This window comes from Dysidea avara, chromosome 2 (genome assembly GCF_963678975.1).
Source record: "Dysidea avara chromosome 2, odDysAvar1.4, whole genome shotgun sequence".
Classification (NCBI taxonomy): Eukaryota; Metazoa; Porifera; class Demospongiae; order Dictyoceratida; family Dysideidae; genus Dysidea; species Dysidea avara.
Genome location: NC_089273.1, coordinates 36596455 through 36623479, shown reverse-complemented (window position 1 = coordinate 36623479; position 27025 = coordinate 36596455). Strand labels below are relative to the sequence as shown.

At 37.4% G+C, this 27025-nt stretch overlaps 2 protein-coding genes across 2 annotated transcripts; both read left to right on the top strand.

Moving 5' to 3' along the window:
* The first annotated feature begins 2611 nt into the window (after window positions 1-2611).
* LOC136248053 (uncharacterized) lies at window positions 2612-11438 on the top strand. Its single transcript, XM_066039868.1, has 5 exons — window positions 2612-3228; window positions 3647-4890; window positions 5527-5823; window positions 9400-10117; window positions 11417-11438. The coding sequence occupies exons 1-5, from the start codon at window positions 2612-2614 to the stop codon at window positions 11436-11438; spliced, it is 2898 nt and encodes a 965-aa protein (XP_065895940.1).
* Window positions 11439-20858: 9420 nt separating this feature from the next.
* Window positions 20859-25974, top strand: LOC136248052 (tyrosinase-like). Its single transcript, XM_066039867.1, has 7 exons — window positions 20859-21107; window positions 21181-21395; window positions 23718-23820; window positions 24025-24082; window positions 25014-25425; window positions 25480-25651; window positions 25705-25974. Exons 1-7 carry the CDS (start codon window positions 20859-20861, stop codon window positions 25972-25974), a joined length of 1479 nt encoding a protein of 492 aa, XP_065895939.1.
* The last annotated feature ends 1051 nt before the right edge of the window (window positions 25975-27025 follow it).

Below are 27025 nucleotides of genomic sequence, written 5' to 3'. Positions count from 1 at the left end.
AGAGGGGATTAAGCTCAGTCTGTTGTTCACCATGAACTGGTAAATCGATCAATGCATAGTGTTTTCTTTGTACGTATGTTTCCATGCAGATAAAGAAGAAAGCATTTTACAACATTTAAATGATGATGGTAAACTTTATTTCTGCAAATAAACTCATGTTTTTATGCTGTACAAACATGAAACAAATTCAAAGATTTTCGTACTCCCCATGAACAGGCAGAACTGAGGTTTTATTGATTAAAGTTTTACATACCAAAGCGATTAAAATATTCATAGTTTTCATGTAGCAAGCAAATTATGGTTATTTACCTACTTTGTTTCAATTAGCATATACAAAATAGTGATGACATGCATCTGTACAACAAAAAATGCAAAAACTATGTTTTCATTTCAAATCACTTCTGGAGTTAAGAATTATTTAGGACGTCCTTTTATAATCTTTGGTAGGTCACAATAGCATCCAAAATTACGAGACCGTGTGAACATGTCAGTATTGGTACTGAGTGGGAAAAATGGAACCATAAAGTCATCTGGCTGATGTCCTGTAGTGGAAACAGTCATTGGTATATCATTAGGATACTCTGCATCAGGGTGTCGCTCCAGCCACTCATCAAACATACAATCTACCATAACATGGTGAGGCATGAAAAGAGGATCATTTGGTGATGACACCACATCATCCATTTGTCCTCTCTTATCAAATGGAAGATTTGTAGCGAGATCACCTGCCCCAGCAATGGTATGAACCTAAACAAGAAAACTGATATTATAAAATAAACAATGATAATAATCATACAGTACTTACCGCACCATGCATTTGTTGTTGAAGTGCAATCATCCGAGAGCCATTTGAAATTTTGGGGGAACATTCTGGGTCAAAAGTGGGAGAACAAAAACACATTCTGTTTCTACGGCACCTACGTATTCTAAAGTTAACATTAGCATCAACAAAACTTCGATAGTTTCTTCGCGATAGAAAATTATAAGGTGGTCTTTCATATCTGTCAAAAGTCATGGCACGATTTACTTGCCGACTTGTAGGCCAGTCAGGATTGTTGCTACTGCAAGGATTAGTTCCTGTGAATGGGCAACGTTGAAGGGGGCTAGCGTTAACATTTGGATCACGAATCTGAAAGAATTTTTGCCAACATATTGTGTTCCATCCGTCACCAACAATATTCCCAAATACACGAGGAAAACCACTGACATTCCTTGTTGCCCCAAGCCTCCCCTCAGTAAAGAGATCATCTGAGAGTATTCCAGTAGATCTTTGAATTTCAATTCGCCAGTCCCAGTAAGGTAGCCTGAAAGTGTGATAGTCCAAGTGTCCCATGCTCTCTAACATGTGTTGTAATTCCCACTCAAAAAACAAGTGAAAGTATTTGTGCCAAGTTGTGAATGCAGGTCCAGCATGAGCATAATCCAAACGAATTGATACATCTAAATGTAATATGACATTGATGTAAGTACATAAAAAGTCAATTAACAAGTGCAGAAATGTATGTGACCATAACTCAAGTTTTGAGCCATCAAATTACAGCACATACACGCATACGCACATGCAGATGCAATGTATGCTTATTACATACATATTTACATTACCTGGTGTAGCAGAATCTTTTGAAGCATAGTGGTGAAGCCACACGAACAAATTATAAAGTGATAAGTTACTCATGCGGAGATTTGTGGTTTCTGTAACTGCCGCTTCTAATACAACCATGTACCCTGAGTCAAATGAACGTGACTGAACAATAGTATGAATGAATGCAGTCCAGTCACTGTCAGTGTAGGAAGCAAGTGGTCGTCGGGAAAGAGCTTGTGACTGAGAGCAATCAGGTCCATAGTGACCAAACTTACAGTCATATCCCGCGTAATTTCCACTGCACTCACAGACCTGTGAATTGAAAGAAGAGAAATCATAATTATACAGCTCAGCATAGCAGTCATGTACTATTGTTAACTGGTAGCCATATAATATTCAATTATAGTGAGATATTTTCTTAAGCATCAGGACTAACCCTGGTGAAGTAGTGAGGCCAATTGCGACGGACATCACTACTGTTTCTGTCATATCTAGGCAAGTTCAAATCAGTACACTGTCCCCTACCAGCATCCTGAAGTTGTTTGGTGCTACAGTGCTCTACGTTGCCTGGCCCTAATAGTGTGTTTTTGAGTCTACAAAGCCATCTTACTATTCTCAAAGTCTTCATTAGTCGCAAGGATTACCAGGAAACCAAGCCAGGTTGATTTTAGCCGGACGGACGTGATGTCTCTGTCACTGAAGATCCTGACCCCCAGACGCATACGCTGTTGTACCGTGGCTTAGTTTCTTTTAACGGTACCACCAAAGGTCAGAAAACCATTGCACTTTAACTGTCTGCTCCCATGTTTTATTAATACTAGAATTGTCACCATGGCAACCCCTCGTACTAAGAGGAAACGACCTCCAATGAACTCTCCAGGTGATACTTAAACAATTTGTCCAATTTGTTTGGATCCTATTATTGATGCCACTGAAGACACAGAGGGGTACGAGGCAATTTACTGTGAAAGTACTTGTAATGCTTGGATCCACCGGCAATGTGCCGGACTCTCACAGACACTGTACAAAATGTTGCAAGAAGGAGAAGATCCTTTTTACTGCCCACACTGTCGTCTAAGCATTCAAGAAAATCAATTGCAAGAATTAAAATCTACCATTGATAATCTCACTCAAGAAGTGACAGCTCTGAAAGTTTCAGCATCTCCAATTAACGAGGTTATTAACCCTCAAGGCTCTTCCCCTAAGTCACAACTGGACACACAGTCAAATCCTGTTGTGTCTGTCACCAACAGGCAGACACAGTCAGCAACGACCGCTAAAAAGTTTGACAAGGCAGATGATAAAGCACAGGGAGATCGCAAGTTTAATGTAGTAATTTACGGAATAAATGAATGTAGTAAGGGGACTCCTAGGAATAAACGGCTCACTCACGACTTAGATAAAGTTACATCCATTGTTACAGAAGGTGAAAACTCCATCAATCCCCTATCTATTCGTGATCTACTGAGACTGGGCAAGTATCGTGACCAATCTACAAAACCACGCCCAATACTAGTTAGACTAACCCGAACCATTGATGTATCACTGCTCTTATCTAAAGCTAAATCACTTTCTAAAGATATCAGAATCAAACCAGACATGTCACAAGAAGAAAGACTAATTGAGTCACTTCTTCTAAAAGAGAGGTGGTCTCTAATCCAAAATGGTATTGAGCGTAAAGTCATTAGAATTCGTTATAATAAGATCTTTGTCCAGAACAAACTACATGGCCAAATCATTAACTCCTCATTCATCCTTTCCCAATCTCCACAAACTGAAACTGCAATGGAGTCCTCCAACAATTGACTAGTTCCTGGTACACCCTACAACACTTCTCTTAACTTAATAAATGATTCAAATGCTTTTACCAATGATAACTCTGACATAATTTCTAGTGACGTCAATACTGGAAACAGCATTAATAACTTACATGATTTCAATCAACATTCTATCCCACATGACACTCAACCAAATGATCTGCACATTTTTTTGCTTAATGAATACCAGAAGTCTTGTCAACAAACTATCCAATTTCTAATCTTTTATTTGTTCATCTGGTTTTAGCATTTTGTGTATCACCGAGACTTGGTTATCTAAAGATATATTTGACAATGAAATAATACCCAGTGGCTATACCATTTATCGTATAGATAGAGATTCTAGAGGTGGGGGTGTTTTACTTGCTGTAAAGGATAACATCACTAGTGGTCAATTGTCATCCCCACCTCATGTTGAAATCCTAACTGTTCTCATCTCTACATCAAATCCATTTATAATTAGTGTTGTTTACATTCCTCCAAACTCTTCCGATACTTACCATGAATTGCTGCATAGTTACCTTACCAACCTAGTCAACGAATCAAGTCCAATTATTCTCTTGGGAGACTTCAATCTCCCTGATGTCAACTGGGCCACTTATAGTGGTTCCTCACCAAAATCTAACAAATTTTGTGACTTACTGTTTCAGCTAAACCTCTTTCAACTGGTTGACGAGCCAACCCACAATCAAGGAAATACTCTGGACTTAATAATCACTAACAATGAAGATATTGTGTACAACATATCTATTCATCCCTATTACCAACCGATATCATCTGATCACTTTATTGTCACTTTAAGTACTAAGTCACATGCAGACCATATACCCTCACACACTCCACCAGTTATCTTTGATTACTCTAAAGCCAATTATCTTGGCCTCATCAATTATCTATCTCATATTGACTATACTACCTGTGAACAGCTATCCGACATAGACTCTATCTGGCTCTTTATCAAGAACAATATCACTAGGGGAATGGACCTGTTTATTCCTAAAATTAGAACCAGCTCTTCTCAGTTTCCTAAATGGTACACTTCAAATATACGCCATCAGATTAAGTGTCTTCGGACTCTACGAATGAAATACAAATCTCATCCTACTGATCACAATTTGAATCGTATAAAAACAGCAGAAGATAACCTCCAAAACAGCATCCAACAAGCCAAGGCCAACTTTGAAGCAAATCTAGTCCACAATTTTGCCTTCAGTAATGACTCAAAAATATATCAGCATGTACCTGTAAGAAACATCACTAAATCTGCTTCTATCCCTGCTACAGTCTTCTTTGATGATAGTTCTGCCACCCATGACATTGATAAAGCTACTTTGTTCAACAGGTACTTTTACTCTGTGTTCTCTCAGAGTACCTACTCCTTACCTCTACTTGAGGACATGCTTTCTACAAATTCTACCATTGACTCCATCAATATCACCGAAGACGAAGTCCACACTGCTTTACTATCTCTTGACTCTTCAAAGGTGACTGGTATTGATGGAATTAGTCCTGCTGTCCTAAAAAACTGTGCCATTGTTTTAACCAAACCTTTACACTATTTATTTTCATATGCCATTTACCATTGTTGTCTTCCTTCCGAATGGCAGATACATTGCATCACCCCTATTTTCAAAGCTGGCAACAAAAATTGTGTTACTAATTATAGACCTATATCCCTACTCTGCATTGTGTCCAAGGTACTCGAACATATTATTCATGAAAAAGTTACAAAATCTATTTCTAGTCGTATCTCTACCTCACAATTTGGATTCATGAAAAGGCGCTAAACTTTGCAACAACTTCTTATCTTCCTCAAAGATATTTATGAGCACAAAACGCAAACAGACGTAATCTACTTAGATTTTTCCAAAGCTTTCGACCAAGTTCCTCACAATGAACTACTCTTAAAATTGTGGCAAATTGGCATTACTGGCAACCTGTGATGATGGTTCAAATCATATCTCTATAATAGATACCAATGTGTACGACTCAATGGCTCCTACTCAACTCTACTTCCAGTTTTATCAGGTGTGCCCCAGGGGAGCATCCTTGGCCCACTTTTGTTCTTAGTTTTCATCAACGATTTGTATCTATCCATTCATCACTCCACTGCTTTATCTTTTGCAGATGACACTAAATGCTACAAACTCATTTTTGAACTACTTGATTCCATCAAACTCCAGGATTACCTCAACTCCTTATTTGACTGGTCTCAAGACTCAAACCTATCTTTCAACACTAAGAAATTTATTCACCTCTCCTTTAATACAAACTTCCCAACTTCTTACAACATTGATGATTCCTCAATAACATCTAGTAACACCCATCGTGACCTTGGTATCATTCTATCCACTGACCTGTCCTGGAGAAACCACTATCACCACATTTCATCCAAAGCTTATCGAACCCTAGGATTGCTTAGACGTACATTCAGCCATTCTATTAACACTACAACTAAAAGAACTCTGTACATAGCACTAGTAAGGTCTCAGCTCCTGTATTGTTCCCCATTGTGGCATCCCTACCTTATCCAAGATATCTCTGCTCTTGAAAGAATACAGCGGCGAGCTACCAAATACATCCTCAACGATTATGTTTCTGATTATAAAACTCACCTTATCAAGCTCAACCTACTACCATTAATGTATATTAATGACCAGTGTGACATTCTGTTTTTCATAAAATCAATTCAAAATCCATGTGATCATTTCAACATCCAGACCTTCTTCAAATTCTGTCGTCATTCTACTAGGTCTTCTTCCAGCAACAAACTTGAACATGTTTTTACATCATCTAATCAACAAAGAAACTTCTACTTCGACAGACTTCCTCGAACCTTCAACAGCTTACCAGTAATTGGCCTAACTCAACCCTTTGTTACCATTAAATTTCAACTAACTAAAATCCTATGGCAGCATTTTATAAGAAACTTCGATCCAGATAACCAGCATAGTTTCCATTTTACATGTCCTTGTAGCATCTGCTCCAAACATCCCAAGCCACCTAACTTTGATACATTTAGCAGCTAATTGTAATTATATAAGTAATGATAAGTACTTAATTTAAGTTATGGGATCTGGTACTTACCAGATTACCTTTAGTGCAATTGTATACAACTCAGTTTTATTGTTGTACAACCATGTACACCTGTAACATTGCACTATAAAGCTAATAATTGAAAAAAATTAATTGAATTGAATTGTCCATACACACCATCACTTGTAGCTGGACAACACTCCAAGTTTTCTAGACTTGTAGCATCACTGCATGCTGTTGGTATTTGGCCATAAACCTCCTGCCCCAACAGACATAACAAGGCAATGGCCATGAACGAAACTTGACTACTTTGCATTTTAGCTACAGTACAAATACAAAAACAAGATAGCCACAGTACACACATTAAAGCTATCTATCTACAATAGGCTATATATATATAGTATAGTTAGTTTATAATATTATTAGCCCTATACGTATAGTTTAGTCACATGATGTATTTGCTCTCTACCAAACCCGCCATTTCCAAACTAAACCATTAGACTAGCAGGCGAGTTAGCTACAAGTTAATCTAAAGAAGGTCGAGTTTTTCATTACGCACTCTGCTAGCTAATACAGTTGACCACTAAGATAAACCCAAAGCTATGTAGCTACAGCACTCACCTCTTAGCTATAATACCTGGGTAGCTTCAGTTGTAAAGTCGATTCGATAGATAACAAGAGTTCAAGTTTTCAATTGTTTGATAACGAAATTCAGGAGTTTGCAGTAATGCTGTTTAGCTACGTATAGCTATTCATGTCAACATTCGTCACTTATATACTTTGTGTTTGCATCATATATGTGACCAGATTTACGAAAAGGTACCTTTTTCACACATTTTACATGCCAGCAAACAAAATGATGTAATACTTGACTCCTTATTGTGATTAACTTGTTGTTAGCTTCATAATGCAGCCAGATACTTTAGCTGCACTCATGGAAAATTTCACGCAATTACATTCTATGATCAAAAAGTTATGAAACTTCAAAGTTCAAAAAATGGGTCAAATTTTGTGTGTGAAAAAGGTACCTTTTCGCAAATCCGGTCACATATATGGGTTTAAGGAATTCTGCTACATACTTGACCTAATCTTTGAACTTCCGTCGCATATTGATAGGGCAATGCGTGGTTGCAGTAGAATTATAGCTACATACGTACGTAACTTACATGATCTAAACTTTGAATTTCGGTTAACATAATTAAAGTTGTCACAGAGTATATATTTACCACTTTTAATGCAGTGGGAGGTGAAAAGTAAAGGTAGCTATAGTCAGACAGCAGGGTGATGCTTGCAAAATGGTCTATAGTTTATTTTAATCCTGTAGGGCCAGGTATCCTACAGATCTTCAGCACTTGACTGTGCTGTTAATCCTTAATAAGTACACTGGAAATAAGAAACCATGGATTAATTCTCACATCAAACGTCTTTCATGTAAAAAGCAACGCCTATACAACCTAGCAAAATCATCCAGCTGTCCAATTAAATGGCAAACATATAGAAATTTTAAAAAGACAGTCCAGCAAGAAAGCCGTAGAGCATCACAGATATATATCATCCCTCACTGATAAAAATGGTGCAATAACCAAGCGATTGTGGTCCTATATTAAAAGACAACGGACGGACAATTTTGGTGTTGCCTCCTTAAGGTTACGGAATAGTTTTAAATGCGTGGGCGGAACAAATTACAAAACCTGCTTTAAACCAAGCAGGGATAAATAATTTCAGCAACTGTGTTGTGTTAGCAATACAACTAATTGTGCTTGTTTGTTTTTACTACAGAACAACGACTGTTCTTGGGTGTGTGGTCTACAATAGAGCAATGTTTTATAAAAACGCGCCGCCAAAAACCAGACTAACAAATTACTGAATCCTTATAATTTCAACACAAGTGGCTAAACAAATAAAATATCTAGGTCCTGTGGAAGCGATTTTTTAAGTTACTGGTAGTATAGATGTTTTATTGAACTTTTAGTAGTTTTTTCGGGTGAAACAAGCTCTTTGAAGGCTTGTATCCGAGTCACTGGGGAGAAACATGCCAAAAACGCTTCCACAGGACCTAACAAATTTAATATACAGTATCACTATGCCCCAGAAAAGCCAATAGAGCCTACAGCTTTTGCTGTATTTGGCGGCGGAAAAACATGGTAGTGACAGCTGGAGCTGAGCGATGTAGGGCTGGCTTACTTGTGTTACTACAACAAATTGTAGTGTTCTACCTACCTCAAACTACACTGTAGCTACATAAAAACATTAAATATGAAGGACTTCACCTTCATTTAAATCTTTTCACACTGCTAGACTGGTTTTATGGGCTTCTCAAAAAGTATCGATAGGCATTCAAAATTTTGAATGATTGCCCGTGACTATACCGTAACCTTAAGACATAATGACAACATATATAACGACAACCATACTAAAGCACAACTACTGAACAATTATTTTACATCAGTTTTTACACCGCATTCATCAGAAACTCCTCCAACTATCTCTGACTTACCTTTTCCTGCTATTTCCACCATTTCTGTAGACGCCAACGGAGTTCTCAACTTACTAAATGAGTTAGATATCTCTAAAGCACCTGGACCTGACAAAATTCCGGCCCATTTCCTGAAGTTGTGCAGCATTGAAATAGCTGCCATTTTGATACTTATATTTCAAGCATCCATCCATCAATCCAGAGTCCCACCTGATTGGAAGCAAGCGAATATTGTCCCAGTATTCAAAAAGGGAGACCGTACCCTCTGCAGCAACTATAGACCGTATCATTAACATGCATATGCTCCAAGATCTTAGAACATATAATATATTCACACATTTTCTCCCACCTTTCTCAACACAACATCTTGTGTGATGAGCAACATGGCTTTCGCCACGGTCGATCTTGTGAGACACAACTTCTACTTACTATCAATGACTTTGCTGAATCCTTAAACAACAATGGACAAACTGATGCAATTCTTTTAGATTTCTCTAAGGCCTTCGATAAGGTATCACACCAGCATCTTTACCATAAACTACATCATTATGGTATCCGGGGCAACACTTTGGAATGGTTGAAAGATTTTCTTACTGGAAGACGACAACAGGTATTAGTTAATGGTGAGCAAAGTGACGTAAGTCAAGTGACATCAGGAGTTCCACAAGGAACCGTTCTTGCTCCATTATTGTTCTTATACTTCATAAATGATTTACCAAAAAACATACTATCGACAGTAAGATTATATGTAGATGACGTCATTCTGTACATCCCTATTAACTCAAAAGAAGACTGTTACCAACTTCAGAAAGATCTAACTATTTTGGAAAGATGGGCAAATAAATGGAAAATGGCCTTCAATGTTAAGAAATGTGAATTCATCAGAATAACATACAAGAAAAAGCCTATATTTTACCATTACACTTTGTATGACACTGTTGTGCAGGAGGTGACGCACACCAAGTACCTAGGTCTTACCATTGACTCGAAGCTATCCTGGTCTGAACACATTAGACAGATAACTAACAAAGCTAACCGTATCAAAGGATTTTTACAACGTAACCTTCATAGCTGCCCAATCTCGGTCAAAGTGAGTTGTTACAAGTCACTTATTAAACCAATCCTAGAGTATGCCTGTGTGGTCTGGGACCCTTATACACAAAAGGATATCTTAGCTATTGAATCAGTTCAAAGACGGTGTGCGAGGTTTGTGAATAATAATCATTCTTCATATGCAACTGTCACAAACATGTTACAAAATTTGAATTGGCCACCTCTGGCTCACTGCAGAAACCGGCTGAAAGCGATCACAATGTTTAAGATCATGCACCAATTAATAGATATACCGGCTGATACCATACTCATACCAGCTCCATCTAACTACTCTCTACGAGGTCATTCAATGAGGCTGTTACAGCCAAACACAAGAGTAAACTCATACCTTAATTAACTCATTCTTCCCTTCAAGTATAAAGATTTGGAATAACTTACCCAACGACCTCATCACCTGTTCAAGTTTAGACCAATTTAAAGCAAGGCTAGCTGAACATCAATTAACCACATAATTAATTTTGCTGATTTATTATCTGTGCTTGTATATACTCTTTGTAAGAGGTTTTGCACAGTAAACAATTATATAACCAAGTAATAAGAATAATACAAACGTGACGTCATAAATAATTAATTCACAGACAAAACTACAAGGTATAGAACAGAACACTAACCGGTATTAGATGAAGCGATATCCGAACAATAAATAAAACGACAAGTTTGTTTCTGCAACACTTTATTACCAAGATAGGTTTTCTATATAGCGCTATCCATAGTAACACCTCTTCAGTACCTGGCAACTAGCTCAAACGCAGTACGCGTTAGTTACAACACATTCCACTCGTATAACAGGTGTTAGGCGCAATCTGTGAATTTGCGCAGTTTATAAATTGCGCTGCGCATTTTGTGAATTCATAAAATGCGCAACAATTTATAAATTGTTGCGCAGTTTGTGAACTACAGTAAGAGCTGCGCATTTTATGAACTTGGTACCGCCGTTACGTTCTTGGCCGATTCAAGTACGTATCACAGGGAGGAATGACAGGCTTCTCTTTTACCCCCTTTTACTAGCTGAAGGGACATGGATAAACTGAACTGAAGACGCATTCTATACCCGACTATCTCTCCCTCCAAGGTTCCTTTGCGTACTCTGCAGCTGGCCTGGATAAGGTGCACTGTCTTTTTCTCTCAGTGTTGCGCTACGTATACTACAGCATTTGTGGTAGGCTAAGCCATTCGTTTTGATCAGCTGATATTGATTGGCACAGTCCAGCCTGCATGTTTTACTTTTCCTAGCAGTTGTCCAGCACATGCAAGCACTGCACAAGTAATGAAATGAATATCAGCACATAATGTTTGGTACATTGTAACTCAAGTCCAACATCATATATTTAATGTCCAGCCTTAAATGGTACACGTAGTTAGTTTTACTCTCACATTATCCCATGCATCCAGATGTAACACAACACGTGGTTAGCTACATAATGTCACCTCTGTGTGATACAGTTATTAGTGCAAACATATAATGTTTGGAATCAGGTATGCTGTGTTACACATATAGCTAAGTATGCTCCAATACATGAGTTACAAAGTTACAGCTCCATTTGATGAACAGCAAGACCCAGAAAAGTTGTATCCATTTTCATCTTGCCTGGCTATAACCACATGTCTTCCTAAACACCGTTCATGGTGCCCCCATGAGCAACTATTGCACCTGACCTATGGAATCCATACATTAATTTGTATGCATAACTAGACCTCACTATGTCAGTTGTATCATCATCCAAACTAATCATTCCACAAGATTGACAATAGTCATCCAATGATTCTAAATAAACAAACATTATAATTCATGTGACACATCATAACTCATCGGTACAATACAACAGACGATGAAAAGAAATTTGCTGGTTCACAAAGAAATCCAACTATTGATCAAGAAGGTTATTTAAGCTAATACAGATACATTTTACAACAACATGAACAAACACGTACAGTTTACTTAATGGTACAAATGACACAATGTGATGATGTATATCGAACTGATTGCTGAAGCAATTAATAGGTGCATAATTATAATAATTTTTGAGGGAAGCCATTACATGGTGCTAGCTACCACAAATCAACACCTTCCGCTGTCAGCAAAGATACATAAAGGAGGACTCAAGTAGGTCCAAGGTGTTCTCATTATACGTACTGCAGTATGCCAAATTAAGGTACCAAGCAACGTTGAACAGTGAAGACATCAAAGCCCGTAGCAGGGGGTCTGTTCCAGGTAGTTGTAAAGCTGAGTACCGTGTGCAAAATACACACATGGTCTTACTAGGGGGTCTGGAGGCATGCCCCTACAGATTCCTTCTGAGATCACTTACTGACTGCTCTATTAGAACAAATGACTGTTCTATTAGAATGTCGTAATCTTTTTGCAAACTAATATATCAGAAAATTGATAGGTAGGCTCCATAAATTGATAGGTCGATGGGGACCACAAAGGTTTGGTCTCTTGCAAAAATATCAGCTAAAATCCAGCCTGACTTGTCCTTCACAACTTGGCATTATTACAAACTTGGGAACCAGACTACTTGTTCAGTACAGAATATTGGTATCACCCATCTCCACAACGTATGATTAGTGGCTATAAATTTTAGTGATGCTTGAGAATATAATAGCATACATAATTCACTATACTTCCATATCTCTGCAAGTATTTTCTTGTAGTCTACATGTCCATTTTCAGTTGAATGCACAACGGCGCTCTACTATGTCATAAAATTTCTCAACTGTTGCAACTAAATGATGGTCATTCTCATTCTGTAATTACAAAATTTTGTGAAAGGCAGGCACAAAGTTTCTTACCCAACTTCAGCTCTGGGTAGTTTAACAAAACAAACTTCTTTGTTGTAGTGATGAAAGGCAGGGCTAATTAGAGCATAACTTCTTTCCACTCCATTCAAAACGGTCTGATATCAACATGATCTTCTGCACCTTCTCCTCCGTTACTGTTTTGTTTTGCTTTTTGGAGGTGTGATTGGGACCAAGATATTTTCCTCTACAGAACCTTTCGAATAGCCGGCTCTCTGTAACCCTCTTTTGACGTACCTCACAAACTCATACTGGTGAAATCCACACCTCGCATACACTGCCACGAGGAAATCTCGTGATCCAACACTTGGAATGACAGAAGGTCGGCAACCGATACAACAGGCTGTACGTGTCGCATCTCGCCTTACCATATGGCAGCGCGACACCTGCGCAATTTATAAATTGTTGCGCATTTTATGAATTCACAAAATGCGCAGCGCAATTTACAAACTGCGCAAATTCACAGATTGCGCCTAACACCGGTTTGAGTGTACGGCAACCAGTTTATATGCACTACGTGCAACAGGAAACATTGAACTTGTATAACCGGTTTGAGAACTGTTCGGAACCGGTTTTAGCTTATAGCAACCAGTTCATAGTTATGCGCTGCGCGTTTAACTTGGCGTTAGATACTACTTTGAACTTTTTCAAGGCAAACTCAGCGGATTAGGATGAACCGCCATTGGCTAGAGTGCCATACTGGTAACGTCATACTACATAGAAAGCTGGTGTTTGGGATAGACTAGCAGCTCGACCAGAAGGATGGCTACTGCTGAGCGGCATTGAAAGGGTGAAACAACTGAGCCCAAGATTTACAACTAAACTGGCTAGAAGTGTTGTAAGTTTCTGTAATTTAAGTAGGGTAGGACTGAAAGGTAGCACCAGGCTGACAGAGGCGTAGCGGGAATCGAGGCCCAGGTCCGAGCATAACTAAAAAGATCGAGATACTCTAATAGAACAGTCACGCTAATGTAGCAGTCAGGCAAATCAGAGTATTCAGTAGTAGCTATTCTATTAAACTGCTGAAATCCGTTTCAGAGGGTCTAAAGTTTAAAATTTTCTTGGGTGTTATGTATTTAGTAGAAATAAAATGTTGTGATATGACTGATATTCTAATGAGCCTTACGTCACAGATGTAAAATAGCTGCTGTAGTGTGGGGACGTTTGTAAAATTTGTATGGGCGACTATGTATTTTTGAATGGTGATATCTCAGCTAAGACGGAAGATATTGAGCTCTAACCATCAGGTATGTTATAATATGGATGCACAGCAGGTATGCACCACTTTGTACCGTGTACAATGATGTGGGGAGGCCAGACATATGGTATTTGTTATTTAATTAAGTATGCGTTGATGGTTTATAGTGGTGGGCTCAATTCAACCCTGAAGTAAACTGAGATTTTAGGGTTTCTATAGAGTGCTAACCACTTTTCTCATCTGTAGTAAAAGATGCTTTAAACCTGATTACCATGAGTAACTTTAACTTGAGGTATATGTCCAACTTAGATATTTTAATTTACAAGGAGGAGTTCGTCATGTTATAGTTAGTTATCATAATATATGTTGGTATCGTGACATAAACCTTGGTAATATATGATATGGAGTTTTTCTATGTGTGACTGGATTGTGGAAAATCACCTTGTGGGTGCATTGTTGATTCAGAGAAAAAAATGTATTTTAATAATTTAATGCATTGTTACTCACCAGCCTTGGCAACTACACGTATGGATTTTTCAACTAAGATGGAGCAATTCATAACATTTAAGAACACCTGGTGGCCAAGATAACTCTTGTAGAGTTTCCCACCATTTTAGATAGATTTTTCACCAGTGTTGCTATATCATGAGTCCTCAAAAAGGGGCTGAGTGTTGGGGTGGCAGGGTGGGTAAGAGATAGACTACAAAATGGATGATGATGGTAATTGAAGGCACCAGACCACAAAACAGCCCATCAGAGGCAGGAATAGACTGAAATCTCACAAAACAAACATACATCACACATTCAGCTTACTGATCGTCTGTCCAGAGTGTATACATAACCCCCAAAAGCACTTCCCTGCTGTTCACAAACCTGTACAGACATCTAGCATGGTTATACAGGCTGCCAGAAAACAGTCTACCACAAGCAGGCCTGACAAGTTGAAGAGGAGTTTGATATGGAAATTGTTAGCCTGATAGTGCAGCAACTTCATGCTGGTGTTTTCTCATTTTTGGCTCTTGCATCCATATGGTTGATTTTGCTATATCTAGTCACATATTGTGGCAGCACAAATGTCAAGTACATCAAGATACGCTAATAGAGTAGTTGAAAGTTACCCCAATAATGTAGGCTCTATTTAGCTTTTGTTTATCACCACACATCATAAGGTGGAGGGTTTTGACTGTGGTTTGCAGTATTGTTGAGCCACATCAATTAGTTCTTAGATTGATCTCTTTTGAATGTCCGCCTGCTAAGTGCATGTTTCCCTTCATGTTAATGGTGATTGTGTTCGACTTTTCGCACAGTTCTCATGACCGGTAAAAATACTGTAATGGCAACTGTACTATAATTTAAGAAAAATAAGTTATTTCTTTCCCAGCTACTCTCTGATAGTGTGAAGCAATAAATTGTACTGACCACATATTGGTGATTGCTCTATTAGGAATAAGTACATTGCGTGAACTTTGTGATTGTCATGTTCACACTGCTGTGGAAAGGGTATCTCTGATGTCCAATCAATTACAATGTTTAAACTTCCTCATCAGTAACTGGTTTTCCAGCCTACTGCCACAAAATCTAAAATCATCATTCATTTGGCCACTGCATACGTTCCATGAATTGCAGTAGTCTCCTATTATGCTTTATCTGATCCATTCTGCCACTTTTGAAACAATTTACGTACATCAGTTAGTCCACTGAGATTTTTCAGTATGGTCTAGGTTTCTGCATTTGTTGTACATAACCACAAACATGTTGTCAAATTAACCTTGTATGGCTGCCCTTAGTTAGTTTAGTGTCACCGAACTTGAAGTCAAAGCACATAATGTGTACGTACTGTATTGACAATACTATAATATTTTATATGTTATTAAACATCAAATTTCCACATATATACAGTGCATGTATCAAAAGCGAAAAGTTACAATGCTATTGACAGTGGTGGGAGGGGGTACAGGGCACATGCCACTTTTCTTTCACACACATACACACACACACACACACACACACACACACACACACACACACACACACACACACACACACACACACACACACACACACACACTATTGACCATTAAAGTGAAGCCATCCACTGGACGATGCCTCACACTATTGGTAGTGAACCAAACCATGGCCACCTCTTCCTCCCTTGTGGACATGTCATTTAATACTTGTCTGGCAATACCCTGTCTACTTTAAAATTCATGGTGACAAGTCCCTGTGCAGAAAGAGTAGTGTTCTGCACCTTCTGGCACACATCTCTCTACATGTTCCTGTGTTTGGCAAGGCAGTACTGAATCTCTTGAATCAGGTCCTATGGCTCCTGCCTTGCCTTGTCTCTCCAAAGGACCTTAGCTCCATGCACAGGCTGAGGCTGTGGAAACCATTCTACTGACAGTCTCCGTCCCTCCCCACAGACAGACAGACACACACTAATTCTATACACAAGATTTTGTAGTCTTGTCAAATACTCTAATGAAACAGTCACCATATGCAACACTATTAAAATCCTCCACTGAGTATGAAAACTTGCATCAGTAGCACCATCCCAAGGGCACATTTATCATACAGTACAATAGTACTACATAGTAAAGATGATGACAGGGTGGGCGCGGCTGGTGATAAAACATCACCAAAAACTTGCCTTGATTTTTCTTCATAACGACATGACAGTTTGGGTTGGGTAGAGTCAAGCACACTTCTCTTGTTTGTTTCATCATATGCGGACTGGTAGCATTCTTTCCTTCGTGACTTTCTTTGTGTTTCTTCACATGAAAACCACATAATATAGCTATACATGTAATACCATGTAAATATAGTTAGTGAGTGAACCTTGTGTTAAGCTAGATAACTTGATAAACTTCTAAGTGAGTACATGCAGTTTTGCAATATGTGATGCGTTATATATACTTTTAACTAATCGGCAAAAATTTGCTGACTACTTGCATATACACATGTACATGTACATTGTTCCTACTCTACAGTGTAGTCCTAATTTTTCTTATACTTGTACTTATGTAGCCTGCAAGAATATATTTTTTTGCAAAATAGTTATTTTATCGTTAAACCTGTGACTGTCACTATTCACTGTGCTGGTCATGCACTGTTGTACATGCCCCATTTGTAGATTGCCCCATTGGTAGTTGTACTTGGTTATATGTGCCCGGGGCCTAGTAATAATAATAATAAGTAAATAAATAATACATAATGCATTTTTACATTTTTAGCTACATACATTTTTACAAAATAATTTCTGTGGGTTTCAATACTACCTAAAGTAGTTTGATATAATTATGCGTACTAATTTGATCATAAGTAGTATTTTAAAAATCGATAATTTAAAAATGAAATAGGGATCTAGCTATGCAATATAAAGTGGAACAAGTGATGAATGATGGAATTACAGCATAGCTCAGTGGGAAAGTCCCTACTTTGGCATCGAGCAAAAATAATTGTTATAGCTAAGGTGCCAAAGTACTGGTAGGGCTTTTCCACTGAGCTATGCTCTGTAATTCCATCATTCATTCCTTGTTTCACTACTTTTTATTTCATAGAGATCCCTACTTAATTTTTAAATTAGCATTTTTAAATACTAGTTGTTTGCTCTAGCACAGCTAGCTACAATGTAACTTGTGACTGTTCTATTAGAATATCATGAATGACAGTTGTATTTGAGTGACTGTTGTATTAGAGCATTTCTCGAGTCAGCAAAGAGGTGTGGTTCTAGCTAGACCGAGGTTTACTGTTAAGAAACAGCTAGATTGTTAAGAGGTCAGTGATCTCCGTACTCTATCGCTAATAGTCCACCTAGATCTTTAATTGATGGGCGTGGTCCCGAACCTATCGTGAACGGGATCCCAATTGCGAAATTGCAGACATCTAGCTAGTAGTAGCAGTACCGGGACTGAAGCGCTTCTGAAATCCAGCTATGAAATAATTCTGTATTATGTTGTCGAAAGAAAATGTTGATTTGGAAATTTAATGCCTTGATATGGTTTCGTTGGATGAAGAAGAAGACAAGCAGCCTGATTAAAGATGAAGGAAAAGACGACGCGCAGAGGGCCTACACTCATCGGAACCCCCACTAGTGAGTTTGTTATTGTGACGTGAAATGGTGGCCGTGCGCTGCTTCATTGGGACTGTAGCCTTGGACTGTGATCAGTAAGTGAGGCAGTAAGACTAAAACTTTTGAGTCTTGGCGATTAAAAAAAAAAATTCTATATCGGGCCACCTGTAAGTGTTTTGTTATACTATATTAATGCACTATATTACTATTCCGTAAAATGTCTCTAGGGTGATTATTTTAATGATTTTTTAAGGCAAAATTTTGGCAACGCGCGAACTTTTCTGGGTGATCCCTATACTTAATAAACAGTACTACTGCACCCCTTTTGATATAGCAAATCTGAAGTATAACAATTGATACCAAAGCAAAGAAAAGCAACAACAACCAAAACTGAGTAGCTAATTAATAGCTAAGTAATAAACAGTCCGATAAATTCCTGAAGGCATCATTATAGCTACCGAAGTTATGCATGTCCAAATAATTGTCATCACTTGCTCTCTTGACTATGAGAGCCATCATTATTAAATGATATAAATAATTGCTTGTTACGGTATGATATACCCACATTACTTTTAAACCTGACAGTTGCAGAACAAAATGAACTAACATTCCTACTAATACTAGATTTTAAAAACACTATACACCTTTCTGGTAGGGATTTCTGGGGCAGTTTTAGGGGGGTTTCTGGAGTTTCCAGAAACCCCCTTTGAAATAACGCGCACCCCTACAATTCATTTGGGTGATGAAAAATTACAAAGAGTTATACATACTGTATTATATTATGGCTATTTCTATTGGCAATACTTCATACTTTTTCCTTTGAATTCACCTCCACAGCGTTCAAAACGAAGTAGTGACCTTTTTTCCATAGAACCTGAAACCCCCTCTGAATATTTCTAGATCTGCCCCTGGATTTCACATTAATATACTTTTTAAATTCTGATCTTTTCCTGCCAGATGTTTCTAGCTATATCATTATCATAGAATCAAGTGTGTCTTGACTCTCTGGTGGTACTGGAGTGCATCTTTTTGCTTTTGTATCTAGCTATAAAGTCCATAAAGAGCAAGCATTTTTACTGTAGCTAAAGTAGCTATACATATGCACAATATTACTGTATCATAGAGATCCTCTAGTTACTGTATAATATTTAGCTAGGCTATGTTCATACATTATAATAATGTTATATGACCGTGCCTACCTCTTCATCAATGTTTATATGTATACAATAAATAGATCGCAATATGTCCTTCGTTACATTTGTACTGATTCAGAAGTTATGTCTGTTTGTACTTGGTGACAAATTTATGCTAAGACATACTTACATACAGGTGTAGGTACGTATATGCTGAATTGGATTAGAGAGGTTTCAGTGTCCTTCATGGCAAGCTTAATGTATAAACAGTAGTCAGCTTCATGTGGTTGCTAAGGGTAAGGAATAGTGAGCAGGATGATATCATCAATGGCTTCCTTTCACCTGACATAAATGAGCTCATTGATGTGGGGTATGAACTCTTGATGCATATCATCACACTAGACAAGTTAGTTTCAATTTCCAAAAAATAACCGATTTGAATAATGGCTTTCAACAGCTACCGATCTTATAGTGGCTGGGGGAGAGGGGCAAGTAAGTGATAGTGTGACGCACTGCCTCACCTCAATTATCCTATACATACAGGGTCTGTACAAATAGGGTGCGTGGGCACATAAAATTTGTCTACTTTTAAAACTCTCATGACTCATAATGTTTTGTGCCATTGTGCCATGGCTATGCAAATTTCAGCCCTTATTAGGCATTAATTTCAATAATACAAGTTACAGAATCAACTAGTTTGTTCTATTACTGACATATGACCAGTTGTGTAATGTGGTGTGCATTGTGTCAACTTTCCTTTACAGGCACACTCATGTGATAGCTATAATAGTCAGAATTAAAATTCTCCCACCATTGGTGTATAGATGTACATTGTTGTAACTGTCAAATTTATTAAAGCTTTACTGCTGAAGGTCTGTAGGACACCTGGTCCTACATCCTGCTCAAAGACGTTACAAAGTAATTTTGTGTTGCTTTGTACTTGGAGTTGCATGCTTGTTTATATCAAGATGGAATGTTAACGCGTCATGATCTGAGATACCAGGAACAGTAGAAATGTTAACAATTTTTGGATAAGTACAGAAAACAAGATCTAATGTATTCTCTAAGCGGGTTGGCAAGTGCACAAATTGTTCGAGACTGTTATTGTTTATTACATCCAAAAACATGTTATTTAGAGCATTTCCATAAATGGGGGTGGTAGCAATGTTACCATAACCATTGTGCCATGTGATACTTGGAAAATTGAAATCCCCCATTAATACAAAATTTGGTGGAGTATTTGAATTGTTTAAAAAAAAGTCAGCTCACGTGTCAGTATGCTATCAAGTCCACACAAATTCATGTTTGTGTTATTTTTGCAACTTAAAATTGAAGGTGTACGTATTGTACATGATTTTATACAGTCTTTTATGGTATGGCTTGAAAAGCTGCTAATCTTATAATGAAATGGATCACCTACCTGCATGTAAATATGCTTGAGTCCAGGACAGGAAAGAGAATTTATTGAACCTAAATAAATTAACATCAATATTGTCTAATAAATGGAATAAATTAACATCAATATTGTCTAAAAAATAGAATAAATTAACATCAATATCGTATAATAATATCAGCATCAATATTGTCTAATATGTACAGACTATAGCCATCTTGAGTTTATACACTGTAGCTAAAATGCAAAGTGGTAAAGTTTCTTTTATGGCCATTGCCTCATTATGCCTGTTGGGGCAGGAGGTTTTCGGTCAAATACCAACAGCATGCAGTGATGTTACAAGTCTAGAAAACTTGGAGTGTTGTCCATCCACAAGTGATGGTGTGTGTGTACAGGATGCCGGTAGAGGACTGTGTACTGATTTGAACGTGCCTGGATATAACAGAAATAGTGCTGATGTCCGTCGCAATTGGCCTCACTACTTCACTAGGGTTAGTACTCAAAATGAATTCTATCGTACCACTATAATTGACTGTTATATGTTGACAATAGCACATCTGCTAGATATTTAATTGTGGTTCCTTCTCTTTGGAATCACAGGTCTGTAAATGTAATGGAAATTATGCTGGATATGACTGTAGTCGGTGTATGTTTGGTCATTATGGACCAGATTGCTCTCAGTCAAAAGTTCTTCTCCTACAATCACTGGCTACCTACACTGATAGTGACTGGACTGCATACATTGATACTATTCTGCAGTCACGTTCATTTGACTCAGGGTAGATGGTTGTATTAGAAGAGGCAGTTCCAGGAACCACAAATCTCCACATGACTAACATATCACTTTATAATTTGTTTGTGTGGCTGCACCACTATGCTGCAAAAGACTCTGTGACAATAGGTAATACTAAATAGTTACATTAGTACGCAGTACTTGAAGCATCAATCATATCTGTATTCAGTGATATGACCAAAGTATTCATTTAAAAATGAAGTAGGTATCTGAGCGATAAAAGCAGTGATTCAGAAACAAGAGATGGTATTACAGCATATGTAGCTGAATACAATAGCTCTGTGAGAAAATCTCTACATTGGCATGTTATTTTTGTTTGATGCCAAACTAGAGATTTTCCCACCAAGCTATGCTGTAGTACTATCAGTAATCTCTTGTTTCACTACACATTTCATTGCTTGGATTGCTACTTCATTTTTAATTAATAATATACTAGTTTCAGTGTTTAGCTTTTTGTTATAGGATTCAGCTATATACTAGGGCTGAGCGATAGTGAAATTTTCACTGTCTGAACGATATCAAGACACTGTTCACGATAGACGATAGTAAAACGATAGTGATAATTCACCTATTTCCTATTTGTTGCCTTCAAAGAGAGTTGTAAGGAGGGATGTACCCATGCATGTATTTTGCATAAGATATTAAACAGCCTTTTAGACTGATTCTTGTTCCAAAAAGTTTTTACTTTAAAGTATTTTGCAGATATTTTTCTGTATTTACTTGTTAATTACTGTCCGATAGTAAATTTTCAAGCGATATAGGCGATACCGATAGTAATACTATCCCAATATTCCGATATGCACATACTATCCCTCAGCCCTACTATATACGTGTGTGACGTGAACACAGTAGCCATCATTAATTTGCTGTAGGATGTACAAAACACACAAAATTACAAATACCTTGGATGCATGCGACTACACATGCATAGTTCACTATGCAAATATGGCAAAGATTTACAAAATTAAACCAAAACATGGCATAATTATTAAACCAACACATCATTAAGCATTTAAAAACAGCACATATGCAAGGATTTAAAATTATAATCAAGTGTTCCATTCATGATAATCATATGCTAAAAAAATACAATGTGATGAACTGGTAGCTTTCTGACTGGTTGCTTTCTTAGGATGACTGTTGTATTAGAGCATCTCATGTCAACTTCCCACCCACCAAGGGTTGTGCATGTGGTTACTTTTCACTGTGCTATCATTGTACTAACAGCTAGTCCATGTGAGGTCATCGTACTTCACTAAATAGAGGTGTACTCTCAATCATTATTAGACAACCCAGATCATTAATGGGTGCGACACCACTGCACTTGCTGACCATTCAACCCAACCATTATGGATATAAACTACTGGATTTAATAGACACACTTGTAAACTTCAAGGATGGTTGCTTGCGGTTAGCAGCAGTGAACCTTCTTACTACATTTTATTGACACCCGGAAATAGCTACCAAATATCACAATTGAAAACTTTTAGCTATTAAGAAGATGGATTAGTCCAGAACAAGACTATTGCAAGTGCAAGATGGGTAATATGCCTATTGTACTGAAAGTACGTAGTTGATTTCAAGCTTAAGGCTACTCAATGAGCTTCTAATAATTTCATGAATCTTGTGTAGTACCTCAACATGATGGTTTGCCCACTCTTTTCCATGCTATTTTTGATGTATAGCACCTGTGGCAGTGCTTTAACCCTTACATTATAAATTATATATATGTGGCCCTCGGGGTGGTGGGTATACATATCAGCAAGAGTTGATAATATTAGAAAAGAGAGAGAGTATAAAATGCTCAATATACCCTGTATAAATGCACTGCTACAAGTTCACCTTTTGATGAAATCAATGCCTCTCCTAGTATGGAAGGCACTGATTGGTGCTTAATCCAACTCTACTAGTATGAGAGAACTGTTGATAGATGATGAATATGGTGAAGCCTCTATACTACATAACAGAGTGCGGTGTTGATACTGTACTACTGGCAGTGCATTTGATAAAATAATGCATCTCAGTTAGATACTCTTACTACTATATAAATATTATGAACTCTTGATATCAGGCGTAAGTCTACATGCTCCATGTTACAGCCAATATGCAATATATACTTCCAATCATATCATGGAGAATTTTGGTTAAGCAAGTTTGATGCAAATTAATCAGTGTTATTGAATCATTTATGGCAAAATTACAGAGTTTACTAAAGGCCTAGATGGGTATAAGCTTGCTTGTAAAGTGTTTATTTTATGTAGACTGGTAATTTCATATTAACAGTAATGTGGGTGTGGTATGTGTTCAGAAATGCGTACATACTTAGCCCAACGCTTTTCAACTCATTGGATAGTGAAGATAACAAAACGCTCTCCATCTCAGTGGCTATCCATGTCATGCTTACTAATCATGTGAGTATTAATTGATCCCCTCACGATCCTCACAATCGATTTTGTCCTTAATCTCTATGTAATCAATGGCCAGTTGTAGCCTGGACTACATCTATGTACATTAGATGTAGCTTGAACAAGTCACGAACTGGGCTACATTGCAAATGTAGCCTTTGCAGCTCCTTTGATCTGACATGTGAAAGTGTTATTATGTGTAATTTACAGACATGGGTCCAAGTACATGAGTACTTGTACTTAAGTATACTTAAGTACAGATTTGAAAGTACTTGTACTTAACTCAAATACTTTCTTAATATCTCCAATGTACTTGTACGTATACTCAAGTACTTGTATGTACTTGAATACTTAAAGTACTTTTAAATACTTGTAAGTACTGCACACATTATACGTAGTTTGTACACAATGGATGTACAATGAGAACAATAAAATTGTATGAAACAACTTCTTACAATTATTTTAGTGCCTTCCTCAACCTTACTATGTATCATGTAGCCCTGATTAATGATGCCGGCAAATAAAAGCAATGCTGCTATTTATTTTAAGGGTTTAAGAGAGAGAATGGTTGACAAAAACCTGAAAGTACCATGCCCCTAGGCACACTTACATACTACTGTAACAATACACTTAATACAGTATATATTTTGCTACAGCAAATGTACTTGTACTTTACTTAAGTACTTCCAGCATGTACTTGTACTTTACTTAAGTACTCTGACTACTCTCTTGATTGCTGCTGGAGTACTTGTACTTGTACTTGGAAAATTCAAAAGTACTTGTACTTTACTTAAGTACTTTTAAATGTACTTGGCCCCATGCCTGGTAATTTACCATTTTCACACCAGAGGTCACATCTCATATATATGACTGGTCTGCAAAAATAGGGCATGTGGGCACATAAAAATTGCCTACTTTTTCAAAAACTTTGACGGATCATAACTTTGTATTTCATTATTGCTTGGCTATGAACTTTTCAGCATGCATTAAACATTTAGTTGGCTTTAAAATACAAAATGACAATATTCTACTCCAGTAAGATATGAGATGTTATGTAGTGGGATGTAGTTTGTGCCCACATACCCTATTTTCGTAGGTACGGTCACATATATATGTGTTAAAAATATGCTGATGTAATAATTGTGCTAAACAAACTATAGTATACATTATTGTGAGTATCGATGACACTTTCTGTTTAGATTTAGAAAATCGTTTGGATTATGCTCATGCTGGACCTGCATTTACAACTTGGCACAAATACTTTCATGTGTTGTTTGAGTGGGAAATACAATACATGCTGAAGAGCAGGGGACACATGGACTATCACACTTTCAGGCTACCTTACTGGGATCGGCGAATTGAAATTCAAAGATCTATAGGAATACTTGCAGAAGATCTCTTTACAGAAAAAAAGCTTGGGGCAACAAGGAATGTCAGTGGTTTTCCTCGTGTATTTGGAGATATCGTTGGTGATGTATGGGACACAATATGTTGGGATACATTTTTCAGATTTGTGATCCAAATGTTAACACCGATTCTCTTCAGTGTTGTCCATTCACAGGAACTGATCCACACAATAGTAACAATCCTGACTAGCCCACAAGTCAGCAAGTGAATTATTCCATGGCTTTTAATAGATATGATGCTCCACCTTATAATGTTTAGTCACGAAAAAACTATCGAAGTTCTGTTGATGCCAATGTTGGCTATAACATATATGACTAAGTGTCGTAAAGACAGACTGTGCCTATATCTACCTAATTTTGACCCTGAATGTGCCATCACATCTACAAATGGCTCTCAGACAATAGCACTTAAGCAACAAATGCATGGTGCGGTAAGTATGATTAGTGTCACTGTTTGTTGCACAATGCCATTTTTCTTGTTTAGATACATACCATTACTGGGGCAGGTGATCTCACTGCACATATTCCATTTAATAAGAGGGGACAAATGGATGATGTGACATCATCACCAAATGATCCTCTTTTCATTCCTCACCATGTCATGATAGATTGTATGTTTGATGAATGGCTGAAGCTACACCCTGATGCAGAGTATCCTAATGATATACCAAGAACTGTTCCCACCACAGGACATCAACCTGATGACTTTTTCCCCACTCAGTACCAGCACTGGCATGTTCAAACGGTCTCGTAATTTTGGTTACTTCTGTACCCTACCAAAGATAAAAAGCCACAACCTAAATATAATAAACTTTATTTTATGAAAATAAGCACAATAGTGGTAACAGTATGACAGTATCATATACTGTATAGCAATGTTTATTGTATTGTTTCATTACACATGATTCCAGACTCACAAATAAAAGCATAATTCTTGCATTTTTTTGCTTGGTATGTGTTATATAGATGTTAGAAAATCAAAATAAGGACTGAAACGATCATGATTTTTTAGTACTGCAGCACTAATAACAATGAAATTGATAAATTTTAAATTATGGCTTATAATTGCCTGAAACTTCTTAGTCTCATGAATATAACTACAGTATCTGGCTGCATTCTGATACTAAGAGCAAGTTAATCAGTACAATGAGGCAAGTGTTGCATCATTTTGTTGCTAGTATATATTATATAAAATGTGTGGAAAAGGTACCTTTACGCAAATCCGGTCTCATATACTGTATCTGTTCCATGACTTTGCCTCTCTAGATGTATCTGCACACTCCACTCTGATTGGCAAATTAATCAGCTTTATTATGTTAAGTCATTGTATTCTAAACACTGAAATATATGCACACCTCTTTACTTATCACGTAGCAAGGGCTGAGTAAAATGTACTCAAAATTGTGCCCAAAATGCTTTTGGGAAATTTTCACCTATTGGTGTTTCCATTTGTTTTTGCATCATGCTCCAAGTTAGCAACTTCCTTACAGTTATCTTGGAAGACTTTAATTAGTGAATGCTCAATTAGAGTATTTCACCACAAAATGAATGTGTATCAATCTATTCTAAGGAGCTATGTACAATGTATTTGAGTGCTCTATTGCAGTTTGTAGTTTCCAATGACTGTTCTATTAGGGAATATTGATCTATATTCATGGAATTAAGTTCCATAATGTGAAATATCCACCTAATATGCTAGCATAGTACTCCAGCTTATTATGCTTTTTATTATGCTACACTTAGCTTGAGGGGAGGAACACCACCATTCTTCTAACCAGTTGAAATGGCGAGAATGGAATTACCAT

What these genes read in the sequence shown, in the direction of transcription:
- LOC136248053 (XM_066039868.1), top strand. Translation starts at nt 2,612, where the DNA reads ATGTTGCAAGAAGGAGAAGATCCTTTTTACTGCCCACACTGTCGTCTA. An exon ending in TGACTCTTCAAAGGTGACTG is followed by an intron (nt 4,891 to 5,526) that starts GTATTGATGGAA and finishes TATCTTTTGCAG; the next exon opens with ATGACACTAAATGCTACAAA. An exon ending in GTTCAAAGACGGTGTGCGAG is followed by an intron (nt 10,118 to 11,416) that starts GTTTGTGAATAA and finishes CCATGCATCCAG; the next exon opens with ATGTAACACAACACGTGGTT.
- LOC136248052 (XM_066039867.1), top strand. Translation starts at nt 20,859, where the DNA reads ATGCAAAGTGGTAAAGTTTCTTTTATGGCCATTGCCTCATTATGCCTG. An exon ending in ATGTCATGCTTACTAATCAT is followed by an intron (nt 23,821 to 24,024) that starts GTGAGTATTAAT and finishes TGTAATTTACAG; the next exon opens with ACATGGGTCCAAGTACATGA. An exon ending in ACTAGCCCACAAGTCAGCAA is followed by an intron (nt 25,426 to 25,479) that starts GTGAATTATTCC and finishes TATAATGTTTAG; the next exon opens with TCACGAAAAAACTATCGAAG.